Genomic DNA, 18,667 nt, shown 5'->3' on the forward strand with positions numbered 1-18,667 from the left:
CTGTTTTGTGACACAATGATGTCCTTGTTAAATGTGAGGTGACAGACATTAAATTACCAGTTTATTTCCAGACAAGTATTGTAACTAGTTTGTTGGGCTAAGTACTACAGCACCCAGTTGTTGAACTAGATAAAAGCTTACACCTGGTCTTTAATTATAAACCAAGGTACTCTGTTATCATGAGATAAAGCTAGAATTATATATTTCATCAAATTGTTTTGATAACCTCAAAGGCAGCAATTGGTTTTTTATGCCCCCGCCATGTAATGGCCGGGGCATATAGTGTTACCCTGTTCCGTCATTTCGTCCTTCCGTCCTTCTGTCATTCCGTCATCATCAGTTTCTGTTCATTATCTTAAGAACGGTTGCACACATTCAACTCAAATTTGACATATGGATATGTCATGACAAAATACAGGTCAAGTTCGAATTTGGTCATGGTGCGATGATTTTTGACAGAGGTTTGCCCCTTTTACTTTGAAAATAATATGAAATTTCAGTTTCCGTTCATTATCTCCCCAACAGTACAACACATTCAACTCAAACTTGACATATGGATATGTCATGACAAAATACAGGTCAAGTTCGAATTTGGTCATGGTTCGATAATTTTTGGCAGAGTTATGCCCCTTTTACTTTGAAAATAATATGAAATTTTCAGTTTCCGTTCATTATCTCCCCAACGGTACAACACATTCAACTCAAACTTGACATATGGATATGTCATGAGAAAATACAGGTCAAGTTCAAATTTGGTCATGGTTTGATGATTTTTGGCAGAGTTATGCCCCTTTTACTTTGAAAATAATATGAAATTTTCAGTTTCCGTTCATTATCTCCCCAACGGTACAACACATTCAACTCAAACTTGACATATGGATGCGTCAAAAGAATGCGCAGGTCAAGTTCAAATTTGGTCATGGTTCAATGATTTTTGGCAGAGTTATGCCCCTTTCACTTCTGAAATTTTGGCTGCATGCGGGGGCATCCGTGGCATGATGACACATTTCTAGTTATTATTATATCTTTGCAGAAGATAAAAAAAAAACAACATTAAACTTGAACTTTTTCTATCAAACTAACTTCAGGGCCATGTTATAGACATGTTCAAAGTGCTAGGATGCAAGAAGAAAGACACTTTTTTATATTTATTTAAAACGACCAGTATCAAACAAAATTCTACTGGTCCTCAAGCTATGAAATAGTGTCGAATATCTTCTGTAAAATAGAATTATACTCTTTAATAAAGAGTTTTAAATGTTACAACCATAAAAAACATGTTTATTGTAGAAGGTAGAAGATGGTGTTCATATCGGGCTCATACCAAAGGACGCATACAAAGAAGATCCCAAGGACACGAAATCGGACCAGAAGATGAGTTTAATGAGGAGAATTCCACGTGATGCCGAGGCCTGTACTGTACTCGTTGGTTGTGTTGATTACCTTGAGAAACCAGCTATGGCGTTTGTGAGATTGGCTGAAAAACAGGTACATTGTATTGTTATTATAGTTTGATTGAGTAGTAACTTTAAAGTTTGGTTGTTGTTATGATTGTTGGGTTTATACGCTCACAGACAGCTTTAACTTGTGGAAGCAGACTTAGGTGCCCCATCATGCATTTCACAGGCACATGATTGAAACTAGTGATTTTCCATAACTTGCCACATAGCTTCCTCACATAAATCCAAAGTCCCTGGTTGGGTTCGAACCAACAGGGGGGAGAGGCAAGTGGTAAGATTCGGGCAACCTTGGCCATACAGGCCTACAAAGAATTTGATTATTATAAAGTTTTAAGAAGCCTGGGACTGTAATTTTAATTTAGAAAATAAGGTTGATTGCTGATTAGATTTAGAAGTGAAATTGTTTTTATTATGATTAAGCAGGTAGGTTGATAGTTATAATTATTTAATAACAAAGTTTTTTTATTCCAATTTATTGACCTGCTGTTATATAACATGTTATTATTGATAAAATAAGGTTCTAGGTATCTGAATGATCGTTCCTAGGTATAAGACAACTGAAAAGTTTATATATATGTAATCTTACGGAATGTCGGTGGTTCTACCCGGGTACCCATTCGTGCCTGAAATAATGTACGAAAGGGCATCTGAGGTCTTCCTCCACCAGTAAAGCTGGAACGTCGCCATATAACGTATACTGTGTCGGTGTGATGTAAAACCCAATGAAACAAACAAACAAACATGTAATATTTTTTAAGGTTTGCAATTAACTAAATGACTAAATGATTAATTTTTAGGTTTTAGACAACTTGACCGAGGTACCGTTACCAGTGAGATTTGTGTTTATATTACTGGGACCTGAGGACTCTAGCATGGATTATCATGAAGTTGGTCGTTCTATATCTACTCTGATGTCTAACCAGGTATGTACTTTCCTTTCTTAAAATGTTTGGACCCGATCCATGGACTAGTGGTAACACACCGGACTAGTAGTTCAAGAGTCGCAAGTTTCATTTATCTCTAACAATGCTATTAGACTTTTGGATAAGAATTTTTATAAAGACGCTAGATACTTTGTATCATGGCCGTCCCTGTGCACGTAAAACGCTTAGTGTCTCCACAAAGTAGTTCAGTTATCTGCAAATATTTTTTATTTTCCATCAAACTTTTACACTGCAAAATTATTTCATGTTTTTAGTGATGATTTTTCATAATAGATCATTGCTGTTGATTCTTCTTTAACCTAATATAAGCTTATATAATATACAGACAATATGATGGTAATTGACTGGTAGCATACATTTACTTATACCTTAGCCCAAAGCAGATCCCCCACCACAATTCCACCCCCAATCCCTCTAAAATAGAAAAAGAAATTGACATAATTGATCATTGAATTATTTTCAGCACTTCCATGACATCGCATACAAAGCAGAGTCCAGGTCAGAGATTTTACATGCCATTAACGAGTTCTTAAATGAATCAATAGTGCTGCCCCCTGGTGACTGGGACCAGAAGACATTACTGCCGGTGATGGATATGGCAAGAAAAAGGGCCAAAATACGTAGAAAAAAGCAGAAAAAGAAAGAAGAGTTAGAAGGTTTGTAATTGTATAAACAGACAAGATTCTTCTGTTGGCTTTTAATTAATACTATTTCAACTTAAACGCCAAAAAAAAAAATTAGATAGATTCTGTAGCCTTCAGTCAGTTGTGGTCATTGAATTTGTTCTTTTGATAAAAATTTAGGTATTTTGAATGTGTTCTAAAATTTTTATAGGAAAAATTAGTGCGAGTCTTGATGCATGGTGCATTATAACCACATAATTATGATAAACAATCATAATTAAAAATCAGTAGTCTAAATCATAGAATAAACAGTTAACCATATTTTGTTAAATCATTTGTTGATTAAATACTTTTGTCACATAAACCATCGCACAGGGTTGTAATAAAGCCATTTAATAAAAAAAACATATTACACTAGTGTAATAACAATATTACGTGACATCATTTGCCTTATATACAAACATACATGTAGCATTTAAGCGCGCTTATGTTATCATTACACTATCAGCGGGTCAATAAAAAAATAACTCCTTAACTGCAAAATGTTCTTATTTTGGATAATATTATGTGATAAAAGGAATTGTATATTTATCTAGATTCTATACTAAATTTATTGAACTCATTTAGTAAAATAATTTTATGCTCACCAGAGGCTTGCATAATTAGGAAATAAATATCAGTATTGAGTGTATAATGCACAATTTAAGTCCATATGTAGAAGTATATAATCATGACGGCCAATAGGCCTTGTAATTAATTACAAAGCATTCAAATGATAAACCATGCATTATTATACCATAACGCACAAAAAATTAACATCTTCTTCCATTCTAAATTGCTAACAATGAAGAGAATTGATAAAAATATGGTGAACCACATTTATAGTAGAAGTAATTTTTCCTGACGTCATTTGGTTTATTGACGTAATGTCTGACGTAATATGACATGTAAGCATTGGTTTTTTATGCTGTGCATATATTGCGTAATGACATACTTTTCTGCCCTATCTGTTTCATAGGGGAATATTGTGAAGCGTGTTAGAATATGATTTATTTTACTTCTTTGATAAATTCCATATTGAACTTACACTCATTCAATACCCTCTTATTCAATTACAGCTCTGATAAAGAAAGAGGAGATATACAAGATACCTATGGATCCATTAAAGCGCACTGGACGACCATTTGGTGGTTTAATTAACGACGTACGACGAAGATACCAACATTACGCCAGTGATTTTAAAGACGGCATTAATCTGCAGTGCATGATGGCGTTGATATTTATTTTCTTTGCCTGTCTCTGTCCGTGTATAGCCTTCGGTGGTTTATATGGTAAGTGGTCACTTTTGCTGTGTAAGTGGTCTTACTGTATATGTTCGTTTATAGCCTTCCCTGGTTATACAGTAAGTGGTCACATATATATCTTATACGGTACTATACTACGATAATAATGTACAACACGTTGTGTCTGGTTTATACGCCTATTCAAAACTACTTACGTTTATAATACAAAACATAGGAAGTGACTCTAACATCACACATACTTTGGCACCATTTAACGGCACATGCATATGAGCGCAACTGTTGACAGTGTATATCCATTTATAGCCTTCCATGGTTAATTCAGTAAGTGGACACACTGTTTAGTTCTGTGTAAAGCCTTTTCTGTGTATCACTGTTTGATCTTAAGTAAAAATCCTTGAGTGGTTTATATGATTAATGGTGGTCTGTTTAATGTATAATAAAAACTTCTTAATTCATCTTGTGACCGTGTGGAGCATATAGATGGTGATAGAAAGTAAGTTGTACCTTATTGTCACAATAAGTAAATCCCAGAAAAAATGTAGCCAATCAACAAGCATTCTTTATTTGTATGTGGTAACTCGTGTGCTGGGGTAACTAATACCTGTGCTCCAGTCAATGCACTGTGCATTTATAGGTAAACCATTTTACTTATGATTAAATTTTATTAGAAAGTTCTCCAGATTTATGATACAGGTGTAAATTATATGTTACAAGTGTTAATTATATGTTTCAGGTGAGAAGACATATGGGAAGATAGGTGTTGTAGAAACTATTATAGCAACTTCGGTAACTAACGTGATATTTGGACTGTTCTCTGGTCAACCTCTGATATTATATGGTGCAACAGGACCCGTTTTAGTCTTCGAAAAACATCTTTATAGTGTAAGTTCATTGATAATTGTGTGTTTGGTTTATACAGAATTACATGTATATTGTCTTCGCTGTCTGTCCAACCGTCTGCATTTAGCTTGTCCGGCTTTCTTATGTTTAACTCCTGGCCGCATTTCAATGAAACTTTACAGGAGTGATCATAACCATCCCTAGTTGTGTACATCGCCTGTGCATATTCTGCTTGGCTGCACAAAATGACCGCCAGAGCTATAAATAGAAAAATCTTGTCCGGCTTTCAAAGGTCAGACTGCTGGTGGGATTTTGCCCAAATTCACAGGAGTGATCAGTACCATACCTTGTTTTTAGGGACATGTTTTTGTGACAAAACCCTTCTAGTTTATTTATAGTTCAATTGTGTAGGAAGCTATAAGCTTATAGACACACTCTTGAATCTGTTCCTCACAGTAACCAACGAGTACTGAGCAATAAGTGTAAAGTTTCTTGCTCAAGGAATCAACAGATCGCCCCTGACTGGTTGTGTGTTTTGTTGTTGTTTTTTTTTAATTTATTTATTATTGTTTGTTTTCTATTATAGGAATTCTAATTGGTTTGCTTCATTATTTCTTAATATTTTTATATTGTATAATGTAAAAGGACATGTTTAATGTTTAAATTTTCAAAAAAACATCTTTATTATTTGAGTGAATATTTCTCGTGACAATTGAACTCTGACATTGATTCAGAATTGTCAAAAAAGAAACATCAAAAACTTTGAATTTATCACTTAGTCATGTAAACAATTTTTGAGGGGACAGAAAGTCCTGTAGACCAGCTCAAATCATTTTATTTGTTTTTACTTGACAGTAATTTATGAATATGTTTAAACTCATAATTTATTAAATGTTTTTAAACTCTTCAGCAATTTTCATGAAAATTATTATGAATCTGGAAGCATGCTGTTTTATACATGTAGGTATTGATAAGATTAAGAAAGAAGTACAAAAAAACAACAACAACAACAACAAAATAAACATTTTCATGAAAATTATTACAAATCTAAATACATGTAGAAGCATGCTGTTTTATAGATATTCAGATAAGATTTTTGTTTTGTTTTTATTTTCAGTTTTGTAAAGATTATCATATAGATTTTCTAACATGGCGTGTATGGATTGGATTTTGGGTATTTGTAATAACGTTGCTGGTGTTGGCAGCCGAGGGTAGCTTTATTGTACGATATATTACACGTTTTACAGAGGAAGTCTTTGCCATTTTGATCTCACTTATTTTCATAAATGAAGTTATACAGAAACTTATAGAGGTAAGTGATGTGTTAATATCGAGAGTTTTACGATAAAATTTCTTTTAATTTAAAATAAGGGTTAGTGATACACCATTGCCTCCGTAGGCAAAATGTGCTTTTTTAGCTCAACTGAGGACAATGTCCTCAAGGGGCCCATTGTCCATTGTCTGTGCATGCGTGTGTCAACAATTTCTTTAAACAATTTCTCCTCCTAAACCACTTGGACAAATTTGATGAAACTTTGCAAGGATTTTCCTTGCATGAAGCTCTAACAAAGTTGTTCAAAGAATTATATTCCATATAAAACTCTGGTTGCCATGGCAACCAAACGATTTTTTTACATCAAATTGGCCCCACCCCAGGGGTCATTGATTTTCTTTATATGTGTATATTAAAAACTTAAAAATCTCCTTGTGAAAATCCAAGAGGTAGAGCTTAGATATTTGGCATACAATATGTTCTAGTGGATGTCTACCATGTTTGTTCAAATAAAAGCCCTAGGGTCAAAATTGACCCTGCCTCTGGGGGCCATTGATTTTCCTTATATGTATATAGTTAAAACTAAATAAAGTCTTTTTGTGAAAATCCAAAAGTGCTAGAGCTTAGATTTTTGGCATCAAATATCTTTTAGTGGATGTCTACCAAGTGTGTTCAAATAAAAGCCCTAGGGTTCAAATTGGCCCCGCCCCAGGGGGGTCATTTAAAGCAGCACGCCTCCAGATTCCTGCTAATGTTCATGAAAATTTTAAAAATGTATTCAAAAGTAAAATATTATTAAGCTGACAGAGAAAATGATATGCACATCTCAAACGGGACTTACAACCAATGTAAATCACAAAAACAAGAGGTCAAAATATGCAAAATTAACCCTTACTGTGTTAGTAACGCAGTAGAAATATGGTGAAAATTACTGAAAAATTGGCCATCAATCGCAAATAACATGAAAATTATTACTGTTATCTTTAGTCTTTTTACTTTTCATAAAACCTCAATACATTTTTCTCAAGTTTTATTTTCTTGAAATATTTTGGCTCATCTGGAGTCATGCAGCTTTTACTCTCTTATATATATACATGTAAATAGTAGAAACTTAAAAAATCTTCTTGTAAAAATCAAAAAGAGTAAGAGCTTTGATATTTGGCATGAAACATGTTCTAGTGCATATCTGCTATGTTTGTTGAAATAAAACCTCCAGGGTCAAAATTGGCCCTGACCCGGGGGGTCATTGATTTTTCTTATATGTACTGTAATTTCGTTGTTTGTGGGGTGAAAAGGGGCTCCACTTTAAGCTATTTCTCAGGTGAGCGATCCAGGGCCCTCTGGGCCTTCTTGTTTATAAAGATTGGTACACAAAAAAAACCCCAAAAAAAACAATGAAAATAGACATGGAAACCTAGAAGAAGAAAATTATTCATCTGACCATTTGAATGAAAAAGCAAATAAGAAAAAAAAAAGAAAAACAATCTAATATGTCAGAGCTTAGGGTTCGAACCTATGAGTGCAAATCATTTAAAAGTACATTGACAGTGATAAACCAACAATGATACACATACATTTATAGAAGTAAACTAAGTATAGTTTTTGACACTTCCAATATTGAACAGTAATGCTGATTTACACTTTCTTGGAGTTTTCCATGTCCATGTACCGCTAAGTTAAAGTCACAGGACAATGTTTTTCAATATTTGATTGTATACGAGGGGTGTCCCAGAATTACGTGGACTTTTGCTGTAACTCAAAAACTACTGAAAATAAAAACAAACAAAATGAACATGAACAAAATGCAACTTTATTGCATTAGTACAAAAAATTTCAAAGTTGTCCGGCAACTGGATCAGTGTCTGTGGACAGGGTAATGAGACAAGGGGTAGCGGGTGTGGGGCAGTCCATTCCAACGTTACGACGTCATTCCTGTGGCGTCGCTAGTTGTCAATAAATGCGTGGCGTCGAATGTCAGTTTTTCTTAACATAGACGCCGCCTAACTCAATACACCTATGGTGTCGATATATCCACTGGTCTTGCACTGTAATAATAATAATAATAAAGCATACTATTAACTTTTGTTACGATAATAGTGTTAAAGACAACGGTGATAATGCTGACGCCATATTATTATCATTATTATTAGCTCAACTATTCGAAGAATATGAGAGCTATTGTAGTCGCCCTGGCGTCGGCGTCAGCGTCCGCGTCGGCGTTGGTTAAAGTTTTTTGTAAATCAAATATCTCAATTATTGCTTGAGATATTCAATTGAAACTTACAATACTTATTTATAGTAACAAGGTACATCAGATTGACAAGTTGGATAACTCTGCCTACAATATTGACAGAATTATGCCCCTTTTTAACTTAGAAATTTTGGTTAAAGTTTTTTGTAAAGTCAAATATCTCAATTATTTCTTGAGATGTTCAATTGAAACTTACAATACTTATTTATAGTAACAAGGTACATCAGATTGACAAGTTGGATAACTCTGCCTACAATATTGACAGAATTATGCCCCTTTTTAACTTAGAAATTTTGGTTAAAATTTTTTGTAAAGTCAAATATCTCAATTATTTCTTGAGATATTCAATTGAAACTTACAATACTTATTTATAGTAACAAGGTACATCAGATTGACAAGTTGGATAACTCTGCCTACAATATTGACAGAATTATGCCCCTTTTTAACTTTTTTTTTTTGTAAAGTCAAATATCTCAATTATTGCTTGAGATATTCAATTGAAATTTAAAATACTTTTTTATAGTAACAATGTACATCAGTTTGCAAAATTGCATAACTCTGCTTGCAATATTTGCAGAACTATTTGCCCCTTAAATTTGAAACTTAGAAAATTTTGGTTAAAGGTTAAAGGTCTTCAAAGATATTTACTTGAAACTTTACACATGTACTTAGGGTCATAATTTGAGGGTCATAATTGTATGTCACTGACCAAGTTCCATAACTCTATCCTGCATTAAGGCTGATTCATATCCCCTTTTCTACTTAGTCTCTTGGTTAATGTTTACATGCAAGTTTTACATATCTCAATAACTATTAAAGATATTTATTTAAAACTTCACATATGCATTTAGGGTCATAATTGTAGGTCACTGACAAAGATCCATAATTCTATCTTGCATTTAGGCTGATTTTTCTCCCCTTTTTATCCCCCGCCGAAAATTTTCGGCGGAGGATATAGTAATAGTCTCCGTCCGTCCGACCTTCCGTCCTTCCGTCCGTCTGTCCTTCCGTCCGAAATTTTTGTCCGGAGCATATCTCTAAAAGTATTTGAGTTATCAACTTGAAACTTCATAGGTGGATAGACCTCATTGAGGAGGAGTGCAGTGCACAAGAATGATAACTCTACCTTGCATGATTTTTGAGTTATTGCCCTTTGTTATTTTTCAAAATTGATTTTTGTCCAGAGCATAACTCCAAAAGCCTATGAGATATTAACATGAAACTTCATAGGTGCATAGATCTCACTCAGGAGGTGTGCAGTGCACAAGAATGATAACTCTTCCTTTCATAATTTTTGAGTTATTGCCCTTTGTTATTTTTCATACCTAATTTTTCACCTGAGTGGAGCATAACTCAAAAAGTTTTTGAGATATCAACATGAAATGTCATAGGTGGATAGATCTTATTGAGGAGAAATGTTGTGTGCAAGAATGATAACTCTTCCCTATACAATTTTTGAGTTATTGCCCTTTGTTGTTTTTTTCATGCTATTTTGTCCAGAGCTTATCTGAAAAAGTATTTGAGGTATCATCTTGAAACTTCATAGGTGGATGGATCTCATTGAGGAGGAGTGCAGTGCTAAAGAATGATAACTCTGCCCTGCATTATTTTTGAGTTATTGCCCTTTGTTATTTTTCAAAATTAATTTTTGTCCAGAGCATAACTCAAAAAGCCTTTGAGATATCAAAATGAAACTTCACAGGTGCATAGATCTCACTCAGGAGGTGTGCACTGCACAAGAATGATAACTGTACTTTTTATAATTTTTGAGTTATTGCCCTTTGTTATTTTTCATACTTAATTTTTCAATTCAATTTTTTTCTCAAAAAGTATTTGAGGTATCAACTTGAAACTTCATAGGTGGATAGATTTTACTGAGGAGGGATGCAGCACACAAGGATGATAACCTACCCTGCATTATTTTAGTTATTGCCCTTTGTTATTTTCAGCCATCAGTATTCACATAGGTTTCAAATCTGTAATCACTATAGCCATCAGTTTTCATTACCAAAAGACCTCTTAAAATGGAATTATTCTGCTCTACTACATATACATTCTTCCAACGAGCAAACACATTCGGCGGGGGATGGCCATGTTGACATGGCTCTTGTTGTGTCGCCTTGAAAAGGTGACATATAGGGGTTACTTTTGTCGGCGGTGTCGGCGGCGTCTGTGTCGGCGTCGGTGTCGTTGTCGGCGTCCCCTAAAGCTTGTCCGGAGCATAACTCAGTCACTATAAGTCTGATTGACTTCAAACTTGGTATGCATGCTTCTTTCAATAACCCGAAGTGCAGTGCACAAGGACCGGTACTCTGCAGTTCCTAATTTTTGAGTTATTGCCCTTTGTTAATTTTCATACTTTATTTTTGTCCGGGCCATTTCTCCTAATGTATAAAAGCCATGGACTTGAAACTTCATAGGATGATAGGTCTCATTAAGAAGAAGTGCAGTGCACAAGAACTGGTACTCTGCATTTCTTATTTTTTGAGTTATTGCCCTTTGTTTATTTTCATACTTTAATTTTGTCCGGGCCATTTCTCTTCAACTAAAAAAGCTATGGACTTGAAACTTCATAGGATGATAGATCTCATTATTAAGAAGTGCAGTGCACAAGAACCAGTACTCTGCACTTCCTAATTTTTGAGTTATTGCCCTTTGTTAATTTTCATACTTTATTTTTGTCCGGGCCATTTCTCCTAATGTATAAAAGCCATGGACTTGAAACTTCATAGGATGATAGGTCTCATTAAGAAGAAGTGCAGTGCACAAGAACTGGTACTCTGCATTTCTTATTTTTTGAGTTATTGCCCTTTGTTTATTTTCATACTTTAATTTTGTCCGGGCCATTTCTCCTTAAGTATAAAAGCTATGGACTTGAAACTTCATAGGATGATAGATCTCATTATTAAGAAGTGCAGTGCACAAGAATCGGTACTCTGCATTTCTTAATTTTTGAGTTATGGCCCTTTGTTAATTTTCATACTTAGTTTTTGTCCAGGCCATTTCTCCGAAAGTATAAAAGTTATGGACTTGAAACTTCATAGGATGATAGATCTCATTAAAAAGAAGTGCAGTGCATAAGAACTGATACTCTGCATTTCTTATTTTTGAGTTATTGCCCTTTGTTGATTTTCTTACTTTATTTTTGTCCTCATAGTCATTTCTCCTCTAGTATGAAAGCTATGGACTTGAAACATCATAGAATGATAGATCTTATTGATAAGAAGTGCAGTGTACAGAAACTGCTGCTCTGCACTTATTATTTTTTTAGTTATTGCCCTTTGTTATTTTTCATATTTCATTTTTGTCCTGGCCATTTCCCCTAAACTACATTGTTCACAAGGCGACACATCCGACTCGCGGAGTTCTAGTTTCAACTTAGAAATTCATGGTAAAGTTTTGCTTGTAAGCTGTTATCTCCATAACTACTGAAGGGTTTGTGCCTTTTTTGGGACAATTATATGCATTCATAATAATAAAGCAGTGATTTACTTGATAAAACATCTTAATAACAAGCCTTTGTACCTTTTCTGTCAATTTTATGTATTAATAGGTAATTAGTATTATTATACTCAATAAAACACCCTTGTGACATTACCTTCCGAATAGTCAAGCAAATACTGTATAATTAGACTGTCTCTAAGGCCTATAACATGAATTTATAAAAAAAAAATTAGCCCTCTTGTGAACTTAGAAAATTTAACATTATCAAAGCTCTAAATTTTACGTTATCAAGGCTCTTTTACTATCAAGCACTAAGAATAGTCGAGCGTGCTGTCCTACCGACAGCTCTTGTTATTATTTATCATTATTATTTTTATTATTATTATTCTTTTTATTATTATTATTATTATTATTGTGGAGTTTATTTTGTACGCATAGACAATATGCGTTAACAAGGGAAATAACCTATCATTCGCACTGCTTACTATAGCAGTTTGAGTTCACTTTCTTAAAAGCTGAAGCGGATAAATTGCATTTAAAATAATAAATTGTGATTAGCTTAATTTTTAAAAATCATTTTTTTAAACACAAAACTATTGCTTACCCTTGAATAGTACTCAGCATTGTAACGCCTGTCCTGATCTATGACGTCCTTGACTTCCTTAATTGACGCCGCAGTCAACGTTGACTTTCTCCCACGACCCTTGTCGTCTTCAATGTCCTCCCGGCCGTCTCAAAAACGCTTATGCCACTTGAAAACAAGTGATCGACAAACAGGAGGTCTCACTTTTGCAGTCTCCAACATGTCCTGCGTCTGTGTTGGCGTCTTCCCAAAATTAACACAACACTTGATGATAGTCCGATGTTCCGCGTAATCCGTGGACGTCATTTTTTGTTAAATATCCAAGAGCAACGGTTGTCAGTTGTCCGCTGGTAAACAATAACGGAAACAGCTATGACGTCAAAATTTCAAACAAACTTTTATATGACGTCACTGCATATGCTTACGACGTCGCGCCATTTTTTAAGTATAAATACGCAAGATATACGAAAGTAAAGACAACTTATTAATACAAAATATTGGACTCCCCAGCCCTGCGCATACTGCGTTACTATAGCGACGTAAAATATAGAGAAGCAATGTTAGAAATTTAAAAATAATGGACAAATTCATTAAGGATATGTTAAAGGGATTGTGTACAAATTTGCTAAAAAATGCAATAAAAAATAAAAAAGTTATAGCAAAAGTCCACGTAATTTTGGAACACCCCTCGTATTTTTAAAAAAAATATTGTTTTATTTTTAGATGCTTGTTCTATATTTAGATATTTGTTCTATTTTTAGATATACGAGGAGCACCCACTCAGGGGAAAAGCATATTACTGTGATAATGGAGATAACAAAACTTCGGATTTAGAAAATGTGACAAAAGTTGTACAAAATTTGAGTGTGACTACAGTTGTTCCACTGATACAAATATTAAGTAACGGTTCAAAAAGTATTTTATCAACCAGTATGTATAGCACGAAAACTGCATATGCGGAGGAAAAGAACCACTACGAACATGGGAAAACTCATTATAGTAAAAATTTGAACGAGCCAAACACGGCCCTATTATCAACGATTCTTATCTTCGGGACATTCCTGATCGCCTATTTTCTCAGGATTTTTAGAAATAGCCGATTTCTTGGAAGAAGTGTGAGTATACCATCAAAAAGTTTTATTTGCACTTATTTTCCAAGCTGTAATTGTAAGAGTTTGTTTGTCCCCCCGTATTAGCTGGGGGAAAAAACCCCAGATATATTCTTAATTCCCGAGTAAGTTTATTATTCTGTGTTTGTGAGATTTTCATACATTTATAGCAGTTATAGTCTGTTTCTAAATTTTTTTTAGATGCAAATAATTGCAGCTACAAACTTTTTTTCCTTGTTTATTTAAGGCATATTGTGCAGTTAGAGATTTTGGTATATTTACAGCAATAGTATAGTCTGTTCTTAAATATCTCAAGCTGAAAGTTATTCTATTTCTTGTTTATTTCAGGCACGTAGAGCACTTGGAGATTTTGGTATATTTACAGCAATAGTATTGATGGTTCTGTTTGATTTTATATGTGCTGATACTTATACACAGGTATAGTCTGTTTCTAAATGTTTCAAGTTTTAATTCCTATTTTTTTGTAAGAACATGATGTAGTTTATATTTACAAAAACCATACTTGTGTAAAAGAGTGTTGATTAATTCTAGGCAAAATAACGTTAATAGTATACTGTGTTACATTTCAGTTTTTTCATGTTTCAGTAAAATTTCTACATGTTATTTTGCTTGATTTAAAATATTAAAATTATCCTTACTTTGTAACTATTATTATTTCAACAAACAAGAACAATTAGAAAACCATGATTGTTTCAGACATACTCACAAATTTAATGGACTATTGATGCTTTTTGCAGAAATTTGTAAAATGTTGTTCTGTTTTACGTAAAAATCAAGGGATTTAAAATATTTTGCACAAAAACTTTGTTGTATAAGTGTATGAATAAAATATGTCAATTCTGGCCAATTTTAACACTGGTCAAATGAAAATATGCCATTACCACGAAATAAGTGATGACGCGGAATTAGTGATGTTGAGTATAAATATGATAATAAAGACTTTATCTAAAGAGGCAACACAGTTGGGCATGCCTTGCAGTCTTCCCTGTGAGCCTCTTGTAACCTGGAAAACCTGCAGGAATCAAACGTGATAAGCCTTCCTTTGTCACCAGTTTGAAGCCAAGCCAGCCTGCCGTAGCAGTCTTAAAAGGCCTTATACTGTTGGCTAACTACCTGAAATTTTCATCTCATTTTTCTAAAAATTGATTTTAGACTTTTCATGAGGTCAAAATGCATTAAGTCATAGAATTTCAAATTTTAACATAGATCAATCAGTGCTCTTGATAGGGCAAATGTACAAAAGTTAATACATACGTATACTCAGAATTAAATTTTTAAATAAATAATGCAATATTTAAAACATTCCTAGTTCCTTACGTGGAGTACTTTTAAAATTTATTATAAATAAATACAGTTTATATTATTTGGTTTGATCACAGACTTTAATTAAAGTCGGTGATTCATTAATTAACCAATTTTTTTTTCCAATGTCATTTATAATAATTTTAGAAATTGTGCATTCCATAATCAATTATTTACTGACCTATTTATATTTTGTTTTCAGAAACTGTATATTCCTCAAATATTCAAACATTCAGATGCAACTTTAAGTAATTGGCTGGTAAACCCATTGGGTGATAAAGAGCCAATACAAGTCTGGCTGATATTTGTGGCAGCTATCCCAGCATTCCTTATTTTCCTGTTACTATTTTTAGAACTTCAGCTCACACAGTAAGCATTTGTATCTATTTTTAGAACTACTGTATCTCTGGCTAGAAATTTAGTGCTGGCATTGCTCTTCTTGTTGTTTTACTTTTGAACTATTTAAGAAAAGATATTGTTATTCCATGTTCTTGATATATGAATTGTGTTTCTATTATTTAACATATTGCTTAGTCTCCAAATGTACACGATTTATACAGGGAAGAGCCTGGCTATAGACTACATGTCTATATTAAAAAGGAAATCAAATTTAAAACACAACAATAGATTTCTATACCTAAAAGTAAAATTATTAGTGTTATTTCTAATCGGGCGCCGCCTATTTTAATGTAACTCGATGATAATTGAAGAGGTATTCCAATGACATAACTGTTGCAACTAATCCAATTAAGAATAATCATCAAGGTATTTCAATTGAAAACGGAAGTGCATGAAATACTGAATAACACCTGTAAAATGAAAAATGTAATATAAACAAACATTTTTATCTAAATTCCCTGTTCATATGGTTCATATTAGAATGTTGCTTAGCAAACCTTGTTTCTATATATAGAATGTTGTTAAGGAAGTCTTGTTTTCATTTCCAGGATGTTGCTTCACAAGAATGAGTTTAAACTAAAGAAAGGTTCTGGATTCCATTTAGACCAGTTTATACTGGGCATAGTGATATTCTTTTGTGCATTGTTTGGGTTACCATGGATGTGCCCGGCAACGGTCCGGTCAGTTGCTCACGTTTCTGCTTTAGCTGTTATGAGCAGAACCCATGCGCCTGGTGAAAAACCAAAGCTTCTAGGGGTCAAAGATCAACGTGTCACAAATATTGTCATGAATCTTCTAATAGGTTAGTAAATTAACTAAAAAAATTTTAACATAATAATTGCAACAGATGACAAGATTGTTTAAAGTTGGTCTTAAAAATAGAATTTAATAATATATCTTTGTATCTTGTGATTTAAGTCATTTTTCATGGCTGGATCACATTTGAATTTACAATTTTGTAAAACTTCTTTCAGGTTCAACGATTGCGTGGGGTGCAGTGTTACGTGCAGTACCTATGGCAGTATTATTTGGGGTGTTCCTATATTTAGGTGTCTCAGCAATTAGTGGTGTTCAACTTTTTAAGAGATTAAAACTCTTGTTCATGCCTGTTAAACATCATCCAGGCAAAAGTTATGTGAGAAGGGTAAGTAAAAGTTACATATAGTGTAAAATATTTTTCCCCTATACCCTTGGTAGAGTTGTTTGGCCAAGGTCTTTGAAGTTGTTGACAATAGACTGTTGGCATAACAACATTTATTTTTGTTGTCAAATTTATCATCATAAAGTGGTGATACTAGTCTGTATCTGATGGTATGGCCAATGTGACTACAGCAGTATGAAGTGATTTTGGACCATGACTGATAACCATTTTTAATGCAGTTTTTGGCTTAGAGATACTGGTCCATGGACGAGTTTTAACCATTTTTAATGCAGTTTTTGGCTTAGTGATACTGGTCCATGGACGAGTTTTAACCATTTTTAATGCAGTTTTTGGCTTAGAGATACTGGTCCATGGACCAGTTTTAACCATTTTTAATGCAGTTTTTGGCTTAGAGATACTGGTCCATGGACGAGTTTTAACCATTTTTAATGCAGTTTTTGGCTTAGTGATACTGGTCCATGGACGAGTTTTAACCATTTTTAATGCAGTTTTTGGCTTAGTGATACTGGTCCATGGACGAGTTTTAACCATTTTTAATGCAGTTTTTGGTTTAGTGATACTGGTCCATGGACCAGTTTTAACCATTTTTAATGCAGTTTTTGGCTTAGAGATACTGGTCCATGGACCAGTTTTAACCATTTTTAATGCAGTTTATGGCTTGGTGATACTGGTTCATGGACCAGTGTGAAAGCAGTTAAACAAAGGATATCATTCTGGTCATAGTGTGACAATATTAGTCCATGGCTGAGGGTCAATTTGAGGGTTGTGATATTGGTCCATAGCTAAAGGAAAATGTAGCTGCAGCAGAGTTTAGTGATATTGGTCCACGACTGAGGGCAAATGTGACTGCAGCATAGCTTAGTGATATTGGTCCATGACTGAGGGCAAATGTGAATACAGCATAGTTTAGTGATATTGGTCCACGACTGAGGGCAAATGTAACTACAGCATAGTTTAGTGATATTGGTCCACGACTGAGGGCAAATGTGACTGCAGCATAGCTTAGTGATATTGGTCCATGACTGAGGGCAAATGTGAATACAGCATAGTTTAGTGATATTGGTCCACGACTGAGGGCAAATGTGACTGCAGCATAGCTTAGTGATATTGGTCCATGACTGAGGGCAAATGTAACTACAGCATAGTTTAGTGATATTGGTCCATGACTGAGGGCAAATGTGACTGCAGCATAGTTTAGTGATATTGGTCCATGACTGAGGGCAAATGTGACTGCAGCATAGTTTAGTGATATTGGTCCATGACTGAGGGCAAATGTGACTGCAGCATAGTTTAGTGATATTGATGCATGACTTAGGGCAAATGTGGCTGCAGCATATTTTAGTCATTTTGGTCCATGACTGAGGGCAAATGTAACTGCAGCATTGTTATGTGATATTGGTCCATGGCTGAGGGCAAATGTCACTGCAGCATTGTTTAGTGATATTGGCCCATGGCTGAGGGCAAATGTGACTGCAGAATACTTTAAATATATTATTTTATCCATTGTATTATTGTTGCTTTTTCAGGTACGAACTTTAAAGATGCATGCCTTCACTGTTATACAGATATTTTTAGTAGTTTTACTATGGATTGTAAAGTCTACGTTATTAGCTATCGCCTTCCCACTGTTTGTAATAATGATGGTGCCACTTCGTCTAAAAATCTTGCCTAAATTCTTCACTCACCAAGAATTGGAAGTGGTAAGTTAATTTTAAGGCACATTATGCCTGAGAAACAAATATTTTTTCGCATCTTTAAGGAGGGCAAACATGAGTTTTATTATGTTTAAATAATGGTTTTTAGCTCGACTTTTCTATGAAAAGGGGAGCTATCCTACTCGCCCCGGCGTCGGCGTCGGCGTCACACCTTGGTTAAGTTTTTCGTACCACCCCACTTTATTTCAGAAGTATTACAAGTATGGCTTTGAAACTTACCATACTTGTTCACCATCA

The 18,667-nt window shown here is 34.2% G+C and overlaps 1 protein-coding gene across 9 annotated transcripts in view; it reads left to right on the forward strand.

Moving 5' to 3' along the window:
• The window catches only part of LOC132722342 (anion exchange protein 2-like), a 171,909-nt gene that overhangs the window by 139,877 nt on the left and 13,365 nt on the right, over positions 1–18,667 (forward strand). For all 9 annotated transcript variants that reach the window (XM_060706827.1, XM_060706828.1, XM_060706829.1 and 6 more), the window contains 12 exons: positions 1,291–1,488; positions 2,258–2,383; positions 2,868–3,060; positions 4,146–4,358; positions 5,065–5,213; positions 6,289–6,483; positions 13,484–13,837; positions 14,180–14,269; positions 15,357–15,523; positions 16,102–16,355; positions 16,528–16,697; positions 18,242–18,415. In XM_060706827.1, coding sequence (XP_060562810.1) covers positions 1,291–1,488; positions 2,258–2,383; positions 2,868–3,060; positions 4,146–4,358; positions 5,065–5,213; positions 6,289–6,483; positions 13,484–13,837; positions 14,180–14,269; positions 15,357–15,523; positions 16,102–16,355; positions 16,528–16,697; positions 18,242–18,415 — 2,283 coding nt within the window. The remainder of the gene's footprint in view (positions 1–1,290; positions 1,489–2,257; positions 2,384–2,867; positions 3,061–4,145; positions 4,359–5,064; positions 5,214–6,288; positions 6,484–13,483; positions 13,838–14,179; positions 14,270–15,356; positions 15,524–16,101; positions 16,356–16,527; positions 16,698–18,241; positions 18,416–18,667) is intronic.

Source organism: Ruditapes philippinarum, unplaced genomic scaffold, assembly GCF_026571515.1.
Source record: "Ruditapes philippinarum isolate M1 unplaced genomic scaffold, ASM2657151v2 ctg335_1_1_1_1, whole genome shotgun sequence".
Lineage (NCBI taxonomy): Eukaryota > Metazoa > Mollusca > Bivalvia > Venerida > Veneridae > Ruditapes > Ruditapes philippinarum.